This window comes from Anticarsia gemmatalis, chromosome 29 (genome assembly GCF_050436995.1).
Source record: "Anticarsia gemmatalis isolate Benzon Research Colony breed Stoneville strain chromosome 29, ilAntGemm2 primary, whole genome shotgun sequence".
Taxonomy (NCBI): Eukaryota; Metazoa; Arthropoda; class Insecta; order Lepidoptera; family Erebidae; genus Anticarsia; species Anticarsia gemmatalis.
Genome location: NC_134773.1, coordinates 4158986 through 4176016, shown reverse-complemented (window position 1 = coordinate 4176016; position 17031 = coordinate 4158986). Strand labels below are relative to the sequence as shown.

At 36.2% G+C, this 17031-nt stretch overlaps 1 protein-coding gene across 2 annotated transcripts in view; it reads left to right on the top strand.

Moving 5' to 3' along the window:
* Positions 1-815: 815 nt before the first annotated feature.
* LOC142985086 (unextended protein-like) overlaps positions 816-17031 on the top strand; it is a 46963-nt gene continuing 30747 nt past the window's right edge. For both annotated transcript variants that reach the window (XR_012960181.1, XM_076133040.1), the window contains exon 1: positions 816-1325. Coding sequence is in view for 1 of the 2 variants with exons in the window: in XM_076133040.1 (XP_075989155.1) it covers positions 886-1325 (440 nt within the window). In the remaining variant the exon portion in view is untranslated. The remainder of the gene's footprint in view (positions 1326-17031) is intronic.

Genomic DNA, 17031 nt, shown 5'->3' with positions numbered 1-17031 from the left:
GGAAATTGTAACCTGTCTCACTCATACTACATGTGCCAGAACGAGCCAAAGATATATGAATTTTGACGTGTTCTTGTGATTGATAGAGAAAGTGAGAAACGAGTGAGTTTTCGTGTGGCATGTACGTTCGGATATACAATAACGTAAAGTAACAGAAAAGTATACAAAACGAAGTTTAAATAAAAAATTAGGTCTCTTCTATAACAGTGGTCGTGACTATATAATCTAAAAGTTTAGTGGTTAACGTATTTCCAACTGCATTATTGCATTATATTAATAAACATTATATTATTTGGCTTAAGTGTTCAAATAAAGTTTTAATCATGTAGGTAAATAAGTTTGTTTTCATCCACACCTATAGACATGTATCCGAACTATCCATGTTAGACAACCTATTTAGAAAAATCATGTTAGCCAACATTAGAAAATGAGAGACAGACCCGTTCAGAAACTATTTGCAAAAAGTTAAAAGCAAATAAAAGCTATATATTTTAAATAAGAACGATATCTATAATGTTATTGAGTTAAAGCCAGTGGAACCTTTCAACTTTGTACCATATAAACGCGATCTAAAATAAAACAAATCAAAAATGAAAGACAACATGATTAGAATTTTAGTACATTAATATTTGTTCACATGTCATGTAGATACGATAGTTTTATGATTATCATTTTATTACTTAATACATATTCAATTAAAATATATTTATTTATTTTTGTTTTCCGATAATAAATCAATAATAAATTCGAACAGGATATGACAACATTTTTTTAAACTACTGCAGTTCCGGCAACAATTGCCGCCGAACTGTCAATCGCGAAAACATGTCGCTATAGACGTCGCGTCGATCTGTTGTTTTCTTTACCAATTTGCGCTTCGCAAAAATGGCTCCAGTGTTTAATGTGATACGGACTTGTGGTATATTAATCGGCTTATTTTTTTATGTGCACGCCGTTGATAATAATACGTCCAAACCAAGGATAATATCGTTAAAATTGGACAACAAAATATGTGATAGAAACAGTTGTAAATATTTAGTAAACATAAAGGGTGGTGAGTTTCTCGGGCATTATTCTTGGAGATTAACCCCTGTGGAAGCCGTAGAGGGTGGTAAATGTGACGTCATATACCCTAACTACGAATTAAAGGAGGTATTTAATACGAAATGGGTGACGAAACTTGAAATTTTGGTGCCTATATCGGACGTAAAATTGTATTTTTGTTTGTATAAAAATGATGTGGAAAATAGTCCGTTTGGTGGAAAGTGGGTGCATCAAGGTGTTCAACATTTCTTGGATACTGGAAGCGATAGTACGGAGCAGTCGTAAGTATTTTTTTCGTTATAAACTTTCACTAAATTAATCGTTTTAGTGCACGTTCAGGAAACGGTTTATTGTGATCGTTTTTTTAACAGTAAGGTCAATAAAACATCTATTGTACTATATTCTATCCATTTTTTGGTCATTCTTAAGGCTATTTTAACTCAAAAAAAGTACAACGATATTTTATAAATTAGTTTTATTTCGATTTCAAAATTTGTGAGAGTACCCACTTGATAAATTTGCACGTATTTTTATTTATTATTTTTCATTTATAATATTATAAAATAGTATTAATATATTCAATGTACAGAATTTTGTTATAAATAAACTAAAACGAAACATTAAATTAATACATTAAATAATAATTTTATATGTACAAACGAAAAATAAAATAATAATAATAAAGGAACTAAACATAAATAAAACTAAAATAAGGCATCATAAAATATCTCCGCATCGCCGTCCCCGGGTAACGTGCCCAGAAGGCTGGCAGCATTGCCACGTTGAATGGCAATGCTTATTCTTTGCCCTAAGTAAAGGCCAGCCCTCTGGTCACGTGTCGTGCTGACTATTCGGCGAGAGATATCAAAGAAATTTTTTTTTTGCACTAAATAAATATACTTGGTTACTAATATTATTAATGCAAAAGCAAAATTCTGAGAAGCAATGACTTGTATATAACAAATTATATCTCTTAAACATAGAAACCACTAAACCAATAAACAAAAAACAAATTTTTTTCATTAAAAAAAATACGAAAAAATGTTAGAGAAAAGACTTACAGTAACTTAACTTATGACTACAATGAAACACGGGGCAATTTACCCTGAAAAATCTTCTCACACAGATGAAAATAATAGCGTGCTGAAACTAGTATATCTATAATTCCTTTCAACTAAAATCCATAAAGAATTGTTTACATTGTTATAAAATATTTCTTTAAAGTTTGCATTTTATTATCACATTGTTCCTGCTGCATAGCTCATAAAGTTATTGCTGGATAAATATTATTGCATAGTTGTAAAGACAACATAGTTTTAAATATATTTCTATGTTTATTCAAAAATAGACTGGACAAATATTTATTTAATGAATGATTACATCATAGTGAATTACCAGGATACAGGCATCCAGTTGTATACAACTGCATGCCTGCTAATAAATAAATAAATAAATATTGCAGCTATTCTAGCTTTGTTTTAATTTTCCACCTGGGTCTAGATATTAATCTAAATATAACTGAGACAGGCTCATATTTGTGTTAATAGGTTACTAACCCATATCTGCACATAGGGTTGGTGAGGGAGAAAATGACGCACTCATTTATGGACATAAATGTAACTTAATTAACATACTATTATGTAAAAATTACAAAAATCTGTCATAAAAAAAATTCTGGCCATAAATGGGTTTAAAAACCCTACTTCCCAATGATCTTGTAACCAGTAATGAGATCTTTATGTCTCAGATTATTTTCTCTGCTAAAAATCTGTTCTACGTTTTTTCCCACTCCTTCTCATCCTTGAATTTTTTGGGTCTGCCGACATAAAATTGTCCATAACACAAAGATTTGAATCCTTAGACCTCCCTGTAAGAATAAGCTTAATCCATTTACTACCAAGTACCTATCTAAGTCATAATAATTTTTAATACCTGAAAACCCTACCCTAGCCTATGCAAAAGTTTACAATAGCAAAACCAAGTGAAACGCAACACACTCTTAATTACACAATTATATTAGTTTTATATAAAGGTAGACTGACACATTAAGCAAGAATTTAGGTACATAAACAACAGCATTCCAATTTCAATAATTAATTTCCACTTTAAAAAAAAGTAGTATTTGTCCTACATATTTTTTATATTGTTTTTTCCTGTATGCATAACATTTAATTACTTACTAGGTACTTATTACTGTTACCTGCCTATGCTGACGTAAATTATGCGTACATAATCAGGGATTTTGCTATTTATAATCTATTAATTAGTTTCGTCTAATTATAGATGATTTACGATAAAAATATACTTAGAAGTGATAGAAAAATAAATGACCAGCGTAATTAATGCGTATCAATGCGTATATTTTCATCTCGGGAATGCAGAAAACTGAAAACCGATAACTTCTGCCATGAACAAACTAAGAGAGTCAATTCTACGATATTTTCGCCAAAAATTTCCGTAAATACAAACGAAATCGCTGCTTCAACGCATAATTGAGTTAAGCACTGACGTTTCATCCTTATTTGGTGGAAATGCGCCCTTACAACATCACGTGATTGCCCCTAATTCCCTAGAAACCTTTTACTACTGCTAAGGTAAGGCTCCCGAAATAAAAGTTGATAAGCCGGGACTCCATCACAATTTCAAATCCGAGTTCGGAGCTCGTTAAACAAATTAGTGCGTTATCACACCCCTGATTCACAGTAAAGTGAGTGAGAGTGAGCGAGACAGAACGATGTCCCTGTCTACACCATAACGTGATAATGAGCAATATGAATCATGGTAATAACGTAATCAGCATGTTGACTTACAGGATATCTACTTTACGAGAATACTTGAATATAAGTGACTAGCTGACCCGCGCAATATCGCTTGCGTCACATATGAGAGAATGGATCAACATTTTCCCCGTTTTTGTAACATTTTTTACTGGTACTCTGCTCCTATTGGTCGTAGCGTGATGATATATAGCCTATAACCTTCCTCGATAAATGGACTATCTAACACTGAAAGAATTTTTCAAATCGGATCAGTAATTCCTGAGATTAGCGCGTTCAAACAAACAAACAAACAAACAAACGCTTCCTTCAGCTTTATAATATTAAGTATAGATTAGTATAGATGTGATGTCACTTAGTCCCTTATTTCTTACGTGTCCATGACTGAGCGCAGGTTCTAGCCAATACATTTTTTAGGGTTCTGTACCCAAAGAGTAGAAACGGAAACCCTATTATACCTGGCTGTATTTCATAAACCATAATAGCTAGGAAGCTGAAATTTATTTATTTCCTTTGGCGCTACAACAACAAATATTTGAAATAAAAATAGGTACCCTTTGCGATTTAATAATATACCAAGTGTAGTCGTAGTCGTACAAGTACTTAAAAATGTCAAAAACACATTTCTATATAGAAATACGGAATAGGAACGTCACATTTTCTAATTTATGTTATGATCAAATGAGTGCTTATAAGAATGTTTTGAGTCTGTAATCATTTTAATTTTACTTTATTTACGAAACAAAAACTACTTCGAGTACACGTTTAATAATATAGTCTTTCGATAACTCAGTTAACTTTTAGCAACCAGCAACCGCTAAAATAGGAGAAGATACAAACAAAACGGCGTGTTATAGCTAGTCTATACTTATTATTTATTTTTAATATTATAAATGCGAAATTAAAAACTCTGTCTGTCTGTTACTCAATCACGCATAAACTACTGAACCAATTTGCATGAAATTTGGTATGGAGATATTTTGTTACCGAGAAAGGACATAGGCTACTTACTACCCCGGGAAAATGACACATTCCCATTAGAAAATTCAGGTGGCGGACGAAGTCGCGGGTAAAAGCTAGTTTAGAATTTTAGCAAAAACAATCCCCACAGACAGCCTACAGTTTTTTCTATAACACTATTATCTGTTGACCTACATAAGGTGAGTGAACTATAGCGCCCCCTACACCCCCTTATCACCCCCTACTACCACCCGTGACCTTAAACACCGACGTACTGGCGACGACGTTTCTATGTAGGCATATTGACATTTTGTTCTGACTGCGTAGTTTGCGAAAAGTTTGGGTTTTTTTGTTGACTAGCGGTGAGCTACGGTTTTGCCTGGGTGTAGAATATTTTTACGTGTATATTATACTGCTTTGCTATACCTAGTCAGTTACGCTGACCGTTAGGTAAACTGCCTCCGTGGCGCAGTGGTTTATGTCACCACGCCGATACCACTGCATCAGGTCGTGGGTTCGATTCCCACACGGAGCAATTATTTGTGCGATCCACAAATAATTGTTTCGGGTCCCGTAATGAGGGAGGGGTTAGGCCTTGAGTCCACCACGCTGGCCAAGTGCGGGTTGGGGACTTTGCATGCCCTCAATAAATGTTTTAAACAAATTTTAGGCATGCAAGGTTTCATCACGATGTTTTCCTTCACCGTTGGAGCATGTGATAATTATTTCTAATACACACATAACTTCGAAAAGTCATTGGTGTGTTGCCTCGGGTTCGAACCTGCGACCGCTTGCGTGGGAAGTGTCAACTTATACCACTCGGCTATCACTGCTTGCCTATTGTATCAAAAACATTGTAAATTTTTTGTCGATTAAAAAGCATAGCCGTGAGTTACTTGTTATCTCTTCTCATAAGGCTGTACACTTTCCGAGCTAATGGTAGATTCAGTAATTGTAACGACTAACTATCATAAGTGTCAATATTTGACCTAAATGAATAAATAATTTGATTTTGATTAATTATAACAGATCATGATTAATTAATCATTAATCAATCATTTAAAAAATAATATAAATATCTCAAGTCTAGTATTACGGTAATGGCACTCGGCCAGTAGGAATGCGCTTGCGTTGCTCACGTGACGACACATGTGTGTGACAGACTATGCACATGTGCAATCTATATTGGGAATTGTGTTATTGTTTAGACATTTTAATACAACAAGAGTTAATATAAATTGGTATATAAGACCTCTCACGAAAGTTGACGGTTCGAACCCTAAGCAACACCAATGACTTTTCCAAGTGATGTGTGTATTAGATATAATGATCACTTGTTCCAACGGTGAAGGAAAACATCGTGATGCAACCTTGCATGCCTGAGAGTTGTTTAGAACAGTTCTTAAAGGTATGCGAAGTCTCCTACCCGCACTTGGCCAGCGTGGTGGACTCAGGTTAACTCACCTCTCATGACGGGAGGAGATCTTGCCCAGCAGTGGGACATTAATGGGTTACATTTCTTTATTTACGAGCTTAGAGTTTTCATAGATTACCTAGATTTCGCGGCTCAATTTTACATTGGTATGGGCTAAAAATTATACCTTGAAAGATGCCTACAAATAGCTATCACTAAATAGTATAAAGCAAAGTCGCTTACCGCGTCTGTCTCTATGTCTGTATGTATGTATGCTTAGATCTTAAAAACTACGCAACGGATTTTGATGTGATTTTTTTTAATAGATAGGGTGATTTAAGAGGGATGTTTATGGGTAAAAGTTTCAAGGGCTTTTTTATGTAAAATAACTGCTTAAACCAGGTGAAGCCGAGGCGGGCTGCTAGTGCGATATAAAACGATATTTTATTGCTTTCTCGTCATATGTTGAATTTATGAGTATTGCAAACGAAGGCTACGATTATGTGCGTCACTGTTTATACTTAGACGCTAGTAAAAATGTGCTGATGTAAGTCTGTTTGTTTTGTTTTTATGGCGAAACTGATGAAACTATTTTGATATGTAATATACTTGGATTTGATTCAGATAAAACATGATCGCCTGAGGATTTTTTTTAATGAAACAAAAAAAGGAAAATAATGAATTTTTCTCGCTTTCTTTAGTATTTTATGGTTATGGTTACGGGTCAACCGGTTGAACGGATTTGGATGTAATTTAGCAGAGTCAGGTACCATTAGGTCGGGGAAAAAGTATTTTCGCATTATAGTATGTATGAACTAGTAATCAAATCTTTTCCCTACACATAAAAACTCGATATTTGGGTACCTCACGAGCTCACTGAAAGAAACCTAATGAACCGTGTACTCATTAGTGATTCTTGAAGCCAAAGAAATTTTATTACAAGTTCAAACATACTACAATGCGGAAATACTTTTTCCCCGACCTAATAATATTCCGGGGCAGAAATCTGCGCAGATATTTACTCAAACTTTGCTATTACATGCGAGGGAAGTCACAGAATGTAACCAGTCTCTCATAAACTGTAGACTGCCTCCGTAGCGCAGTGGTTTAGGTCGCCACGCCAATACCACTGCGTCGGGAGGTCGTGGGTTCGATTCCCACACGGAACAATTATTTGTGTGATCCACAAATAATTGTTTCGGGTCTGGTTGTACTTTGTGTCCGTTGTTTGTATGTTTGTAAAAGTCCCCGCGACACAAAAGCAACTCTTAGTGCGGGAGTTGTCTTAAAAAAAAACGCTAAATACACTATTAAGAGCATTATCCATTAGTTACGTATAATCTGTTGATGTTAACTAGCGTTATCTGATTGACGATACATCGTTACTAGTAGATAAAGTATCATTACACTACTTTAAATAGAAGTGATCGCTAACCCCCGGTTTCTGAGGCACATTTAGCGGTAGTTTATCTATTCAAACTGTCATGTTTATATGAGCTTAAACGCTATTGAAGAGATATTGACTGCCTCCGTGGCGCAGTGGTTTAGGTCGCCACGCCGAGCTTGTGGAGTAATGTTTTAGGTCGTAAGTTTGATCCCCACTCAGGACAATTATTTTTGCGACCCACAAATAAATGTTTCGGGTCTGGTTATGCTTTGTGCCCGTTGTTTGTATGTTTGTAAAAGTCCCCGCGACACAAGAGCAATACTTAGTGCGAGAGATGTCACAGGTACCCCCGGTTTCTGAGTAACATTTAACTGTAGTTTATCTATTCAATAGCGTTAATACTCATACAAAGTCACAAACGTGCCCACAACGTCATGTAATTCACTAGGTTATAATTCACTTTTACCTGCCATAAATATCTTTAAATCATACGATAATGCTCTACTACACACTTGATCACGCAACTGACGTCATATCACGTCAGTTCACGTTACTCCACATTGACGAGCTGACATAGCAGACGTGTCTTAATTAAAATAAAAAAAATAAATTTAACCCATTACTGTCCCACTGCTGGGCAAGGGTCTCCTCCCGTAATGAGGGAGGGTTTAGGCCTTGAGTCCACCACGCTGGCCAAGTGCGGGTTGGGGACTTTGCATGCCCTCAATAAATGTATTAAACAAATTTTTAGGCATGCAAGGTTTCCTCACGATGTTTTCCTTCACCGTTGGAGCATGTGATAATTATTTCTAATACACACATAACTTCGAAAAGTCATTGGTGTGTTGCCTCGGGTTCGAACCTGCGACCACTTGCGTGGGAGGTGTCAACTTATACCACTCGGCTATCACTGCTCGTGTCTTAATTAGTTACAGTTAATTATTGTACTGTAGGAATTTTGATTGAAATGACATCAGCCTAGCCTTTCTTCCAACTATGTTGGAGTCGGCTTCCAGTCTCACCGGATGTAAGTAAATGTCGGTATTTTACATGGAGCGACTGCCTATCTGACCTCCACAACACAGTTACGTGGGTATCTAACACGATACCCTTCGGTAAGACTGGTTGTCAGACTTTCAAGCTTCTGACTACCGGTAACGACTGTCAGAGATCTTCGAAAATGTCAGCCGTGTGTATGTTTGTAATAGAAAAATAATGCACTAGGTTATAATAAGGACTCAAGGCCTAACCCCTCCCTCATTACGGGAGGAGACCCTTGCCCAGCAGTGGGACATTAATGGGTTAAATTTAATTTTAACTAGCTGACCCGCGCGACTTCGCTTGCGTCACATAAGAGAGAATGGGACATAATTTTCCCCGTTTTTGTAACATTTTTCGTTGCTACTCCGCTCCTAATGGCCGTAGCGTGATGGTCTATCTAATACTGAAAGAATTTTTCAAATCGGACCAGTAGTTCCTGAGATTAGCGCGTTCAAACAAACAATCAAACAAATAAACTCTTCAGCTTTATAATATTAGTATAGATTTATTTATAGGATATAAATATAATAAACTTTTACTTGCCTTTAATATCTACTCTCTACTACACACTAAAACACGCAACTGACGTCATAATATCACGTCAGTACACGTTACTCCACATTGACGAGCTGACATATTAGACGTGTCTTAATTAGTTATAGTTCACTACTTTACTGTAGGAATTTTGATTGGAATACCACTTTTTTTGGGTTCCGTAGCCAAACGGTAAAACGGGACCGTCACTGGTCACTGTTGAAGGAACACCGTCTGGTTTTTAGTCGGTATGCCCTAATCAAAGCCGGGACACCTTGCCCCCGATTCCTTCCTGGAGCGGTACATGCAGTTATGTACTCTGCGATAAAAATCGGCCAAGTGCGAGTCGGACTCGCGCACGAAGGGTTCCTTACTATCATCTATAATAGAACAGCACGTTTGTTGAAATTTTAAGCGTCTACCTGTTGCCATTTTTAATATTGAGCAAAAAAATACGGAATATTTAATTATTTAAATTTTTTTGTACTTATTTGTTGTTATAGCGTCATGAATACAAAATCTGTGAAAATTTCAGCTTTCTATTCTTAACGGTTTATGAGATACAGCCTGGAGACGGACAGACAGCGGATGTTTAGTAATAGAGTCCCGTTTTACCCTTTGGTTACAGAACCCTAAAAAAAAAAAACAAAAATGGCGTCGTAACATCGGCGTCTCTCGCATCTTCCTATACTCAGACACAAATAGTTTTAATACCGTGTACTAAATAGCAGTTTTGACGTCATCAATTCGCACGCGATTCTAAGTAAACAAAGAAACTCGATTGTTTACTGTTTAGTACTTATTTGTGGTTAATTAAAACGATGTCAGGTGTTAATTAACTGGATGTAAAAAGAGCCTAGTCTTTCTTCCAAACTGTTTTGGACTCGGCAAATGCAATTGTTATTTTTTTAAATACAACTTTGTTAATTTTTAAAAGACAACTCCCGCGCTCAGAATCGCTCTTGTGTCGCGGGGACTTTTACAAACATACAAACACCAGACACAAAGCACAAATAATTGTCTCGTATGGGAATCGAACCCACAACCTCCCGACACAATGGTAGAGTAAATTTTACGTTGCCTATCTACATTATTGGGTTTGCGTGCAAAGTTAAAATAATAATTGTAATAAATTATTAATTACTATTAGTATACATATCGACGGTCCCTACGTACAATAACCTAATTGCAAAACGCAAATTTTACAGGAGAGCGGTTTGAAGTTTCAAACACTTGTATCTCAAGTTCTATCAATCGCAGAGCTATGAAATTTTGCACGAAGTCTTTATTTGTTGTCTTTTATGAGAAAATTAAATAAAAACGTTAAAATATATTCATTTTATGTTCCATTGGTTACAACCGTCGTTTTAGATCGGAAACATTCTGACTAGCATTTACCTAAGTGGTACTTACTGATCTTTACTTGGGGGATTGAACAACGATCTAAATTGTAACTGCCTTTTACAAAATTTTACGTTGAGTATAATATTGAATTACGGTGTTTTCATACTGGGAGCCATGAGGTAAGGGCTGAAAATAAAATAAAAAGAAAAATTTAAAAACCTTTTTTTATTAAATTCACAATAGGCAACCCTTTTCTTCATCATAAAGATATAAAATATGACAAAGTAATAATATTGAGCGGTCATAATTAGGTACTTGTTGAATATGGTTGCTCGAGAAAAATGTTTCAAGTATACATCAACGCTTCCAAAGAAGGATGATGAAGCAGAGATCGAGAAGGATCAAGAAGCATACACGTTAATATGCCTTTACTTAGAATCTCATCTGTATCCGTATGTTCAATATCTTACTTATGGAAAAAAAGTGTGGGATGCATTGACAATAATTTTTGAAGATAAGGGAATAAATAGGCGCATAACTCTGATGAATTGTCTCTTGGATGAGAAGCTGGAAAACCACCGATCTGCTGACATGAGTCACGCTCAAAAGCGTAAAGAAATCAATCAAAGTTTCGATGACGATTTGGTTGCAGTGGTACTTTTGCGAGGTATGCCTGATGTTTACCGACCATTACGGATGGCACTAGAGCATTCGGGAATGAACATTACTTCTCAAAATGTTCGGCAAAAGCTTCTACAAGGAGATAGCGCTCAGAGCTCTTCAAATGATTCCTCGTCGAACTCGGCTTTAGTAGTGAAGAAACAACAGTCAGTATTAAGGCTCAAGTGCTTTTAATATGGAAAGAAAGGTCATAAGAAGTCCGATTGCCCGATGCTGGACATTCTGGACAAGGATGTGGATGGTGCACGCTTACCAACGGTTTCCTCGAAGTCGAAGAAAGTTGCGTTATGCTGTTCAAGTGTTCACTGTCGGTGCACAAATCCTTCAGTCCCTCGACGTTTTATCTCGATAGTGGAGCCTCGACACACATGAGTTTTCAGAAGCAGTGGTTTAGAGACTTTAAGGTTACTGATAAGAATGTTGTGACGTGTGCAAATGATGATAGAGTGTCAAGTGAAGGCAAAGGTGATATTATAGTTAATGTGAAAGGAGTTTTGTTAACTGTAAAAGATTGTGTTCCTTTGTGCCTGGCTTGAAAGTTAATCTTTTGACGGTATCTAAGTTGGTACAGAATGGATGGAGAGTTATTTTTGATTCTGATGGCTGTAGGATGTTTCACCAATCGATAAGCGAGATAACGAGTAAACTTGTGATTACTGCTAGTGAAGTCTCAGGTATCTATAAGTTGGATGATTGTTTTCCTATTGTAGATGGTGCTTTGGCTACGGTTCAAGTTGAAGACCCGTTGGCACTTTGGCATCGTAGATTAGGGCATGTTAACTTGAATGATTTACGGAAGTTGCCTAACATCAAGGTTGGAGGTAAAAGTGTAATGGAACCTTGTGCTGCTTGTATAAGATGTAAAGCACATAGAATACCTTTTCCAAAAGGTGAAGCAAGGCGAGCGAAAGACAAACTCAGTTTATTACATGCTGATTCGTGTAGTCCCATGTCGGAACGTTCTTTTGGTGGAGCTCGTTACATGTTCGTAATAGTAGACGATTTCACTAGTAAATTTTTTTCTCAGGGAGAAATCTCATGCTTGGACCTTTTTAAAGACTTCGCGAGGCGTGGAAAACGAAACACGTCTGACAGACCCAGACAGTATTGAAGATGCGGAGGAGAGCTCAGACTCAGCATATGTGGATACAGATCCTTGTGTTGAATCTGTGTAGCCTGTGAATTCAAATGAATCTGATGCTGAACATTGTGATACAAGAGTCAGAACAGTAGGTGTGAATATCGAGAAAGAGCCTAGGTATCCTTTGAGGAATAGACTTCGTAGCGCACAAAGTGGACTATATTGCTACAACAGTACATGCAAGTTAGAGGAAGAACCACGTTCGTACAAAGAAGTCCTTCGAAGACCTGATAGCCATGAGTGGATAGCAGTGATGAAGCGGGAGTTGGAGTCCATGAAGGAACACGATGTTTGGAAGGTGATTGAGAAACCCCCTGGAGCCAAAGAGAAGACGTCGGTTGTGGCGATTCCAATATTTCTACTATACTTGAATCTGACAGTATTTTATCACCGAGCAAATTTGAAACTAATGGAGCCGAGGGTGGCGTAGGACTCATTTTTGCATGGATTTGAGCCAGATCTTAGTGTTTATCTTTTGATGCTAGCGAAAATGGACCCGAAAAAAATAACAAAAAACAACGTAAAATAACAGAAATGGTAATTATTTACATTTTTAATTTAATATTCCCGATGTAAAATAACTTAAGTGGCAGTTACTTAAAACAGTAGTATATGTTCTCCCACGTAAAAACACTTATGTAACACTTAAGACTTTTCTGATTCAAAACATTCCCAAGTAAAATAACGTAACTACCAAAAGCGACTAATTACGTCGGAATTGAATAAAGCTTGTTTAGATTACCAAAAAAGTAATTTAAGTTGATAATGTAATTTAAAATATACTTTTTACTGACTAATAATTAAAGTTGAAGAAGGTACAATAAAATAAAACGTCAAATTCAGCTTACCTGATGATATTTTGAAGGTTTTACTTTTATCTTTTACATTTTTCATTTTCTTTTATGCGCGAGCGCAACAAGTCCGCATGTGGGAGTTACGGGGGAGGCACGCGCGGGTGTTGTTGACTTGCCAATGTAAAATGACTTAACTCTCACTAGTGACATTTTACATTGGAAGTGTTGTAGTTCTGGGGTTTGTCGAGTGTTGATTTAGGGTAGAATTAAAGCATTTTTACTAATTTTTCTTTAATCAATCGAAAATATATGACAATCGGAAGGTCACGGAAGCAAAAAAGGCAAATCCCGTAAGTACCACTTGAGGGAATGTACGTAGGGACCGTCGATATGAAGGTTAAAAGATATTTATTTGAAGTGCTGATCGTAATTAAATCCATGGAATTTTGTCTAAGTTATTGTTTTGTAGAGTTTCTTTGTTCTGACTTCCTTTACCTTGCAAACAATCCTGTTTTCCCTTCGATGATTAGTCATAGTGAAAAATGGTCATATTATTTAGATTTTATATATTTTTCCTTTTTTTAATAAGACAACTCCCGCACTAAAAGTTGCTCTTTTGTCGCAGGGACTTTTACGAATATGCAAGCAACGGATACAAAGTACAACCAGACCCGAAACAATTATTTGTGGATCGCACAAATAATTGTTTCGTGTGGGAATCGAACCCACGACCTCCCAACGCAATGATATCGGCGTGTCGACCTAAACCACTGCGCCACGGAGGCAGTCAACTATTACTTGGCAGTTAGCTAAACTATAAATAAAATATTGTTTAAATTAATCATCATCCTAATCATATTATACCCTGTACTAAGAATCACAATATTCCCAAGAATTGCGACAATATTTTATCACACATAACTATTCGTTCCTCCCACGCAGTGCAAAGGTACGAAACGTAGGCAACAAGACATTTCCAGGTGATGTGTGTATTAGAAATAATGATCACTTGTTGGAAAACATCGTGATGCAACCTTGGAGGCCTGAGAGTTGTTTAGAACAGTTCTTGAAGGTATGCAAAATCCCCAACCCGCAATTGGCCAGCGTAGTGGACTCAAGGCCAAGCGAGACCTTGCAGTGGGACATAAATGGGTTATTATTTTTATTTATTTACATCAAATCACGCCTTATTTCCATAGATAGAGACCAGAGAACGTCACTTGGTACAATCCTTACAATTCCAGTAGTTCCTGAGATTAGCGCGTTCAAACAATCAAACAAACAAACTCTTCAGCTTTATAATATTAGTATAGATTTATTATGAGTAATTGATCATATTACTATAGTATACCAATAATATCACATTTCTAAGATCTGCATCCACTCCATCATGTAAAACGTCAGCACCCGTCATGCGTCACTTGCTGAATGAAATCTATTTTAAACCTGCTATTAGTCTAGGGGTGGCAGTCAGTCCCACCCGCTGATGCCGTTCAAAAGTTGACTTTACTAAGGTAGGGCAGAAATGTGTGTAAACAAAAGCTATGTGTAATAGAGACGATTATTATAATTTCAAGTTGTAGTTTAGTATAGGGACTATTTAATTTTATATTATGGTAAACTAACGTAATAATTAGGACTCAAGGCTCAACCTCTCCCTAATTTCGGGAGGAGACGCTTGCCCGGCAGTGGGACAGTGATGGGTTAAAAGCAACGATTGTTATATAAAGCTGTAGGTAGTTTTCAACGCCATAGGAGTCTATCTTTTATGATAAACTAGCTGACCCGCGCAACTTCGCTTGCGTCACATAAAGAGAATGAAAATTTTCCCCGTTTTTGTAACATTTTTTACTGGTGCTCTGCTCCTATTGGTCGTAGCGTGATGATATATAGCCTATAGCCTTCCTCGATAAATGGGCTATCTAACACTGAAAGAATTTTTCAAATCAGACCAGTAGTTCCCGAGATTAGTGCGTTCAAACAAACAAACAAACAAACAAACTCTTCAGCTTTATAATATTAGTATAGATTAACCTAAAAACTCATTTAAGTACCTACATTTTATTATACTTAAGTAGGTATATTTCGGGAGGAGACCCTTGCCCAGCTGTGTGACAGTAACAAAAGTATCTTAATTAGCAACAACTGCGACTGACTTTTTACGTGCCCTCCGAAGCACGGAGACTCTCACCTCGGATACTAGCCACCCACCCATCTAAATAACGACCTCGCTAAGATTGCTTAACTCACTGATCGTATACCAAACAGTGAGCAAAATTAGCCTAATTATGTACGTATCTCAAATATTTTCTAAAAATTATGTAACAATATTACGATATCGTTCAACATTTTCAATGATTTTTCATAGTACATGTTTGCAGATGTGTTTCGCACTTGCTCAATATCGCGTGTTAGTACTTAGTATGTAGTCTAGTTGTTGCCTAGACTATTGGCGTATGCAAGGTCGATCGTATTTCGGTGGAGGTTGTAGACGAATTATGGCCTGAAGAGGTTTTATATTCGCTTTACTGACTTATAGAAAATGCTGTAGCAAAACCATGTAATAGTAATTTATTATTTTAATATCGCACTAATATTACAATAGTAACAATTTTTATGAGAATCTTCAAATAATTTGTTAACTCCCTATTGTGAGTACGAAAAAACTATATGCTCTTTGTGTTTTCAAAATGAATTTAAGGATATTGTTTTGATATTAATAAATGTAATATGATAAAGCAGTTATAGCCGATTGGTATTAGTGGTATGGATGTTTATTACTCTTTCACACAAATACTATTGGATCGATTACGCTGAAATTTTGTATATAGATAGATGAAGTTCCCGGAGTTCCCGAGGGATCGAGATTTACTCGGGAAGGGTTTCCACGCGGTCAAAATCGCCGGCGGCCTATAGTGGATGATATGTTTATTACCGCAAGCGTGCATCGATTAGTATTTAAATACGTATCGTAACTTATACTCATATCACCACTAGCCAAATCTATCATCACGATTTGATAACTATTTAACAAGTAGGTAAATTTTGTAGAGGATAATCTCCAAAACTATCTCCATGTAATATTCAGGTACTAGTCAAACGTTAAATCGAACCTGAAGCTACATTATATCCTGAAAAATACAATGAATATCACAGATTTTTTTACCATACAGACAAAATTTTGTGGAGACAATCTCCAAATCTATCTCCTTGTAATATTCAGGTACCTACTCAAACCTCACATTGATCCTGAAACTACATTTTATCCTGAAAAGTAACAGAATATCACAGATTTTTTATTACCATTTCACAAAACGTGAAGAAAAAACATCGTCTGGAGAAAAATTACGTAACAGTTTCCCTTCAATCCAAAGTTCGTGTGGCCCTTTACAAAAATATCTTACGTTAGTATTATTTATAGATTGGGCTGCCCTTCAGTCGTTTCAGTACATAAATATTCGTCTGCACGTGATTTTAAACTGATATATAGTTTACATGTGTTTGCTGTTACTGATCTAGCATTAGGCTTTGTGGCGATTTTGAAAAAGGTTTTGAAGGGATAAAAGTGTGAGAAGGTAAATTTTTTTGGGAGGTTACAATTTGAAGTGGTTGGAATTCATTAGATATTGGGCGAAAATGAGCCTGTAGTTATTTATCTATTTGTCTCAGGCATAGAAAGCAAGTTTATTGACATATACTTGGTACCCGTGTACCCTAATAGCACCAACAATCGAATACTTAACCGTTCAAACTAGATGCCTTTCTATAATGAGCAAAAATGGGATTATGTTGATATTTCGTTTGTAAATTATCATGTTTCTATCCATTTTAAAAGTCGATGCAAGAATATAATGCATGCTTATCCGATTCTGCTTGCCCTGTGTCAAAATTGAATAGAGAGAAGACCATAAACA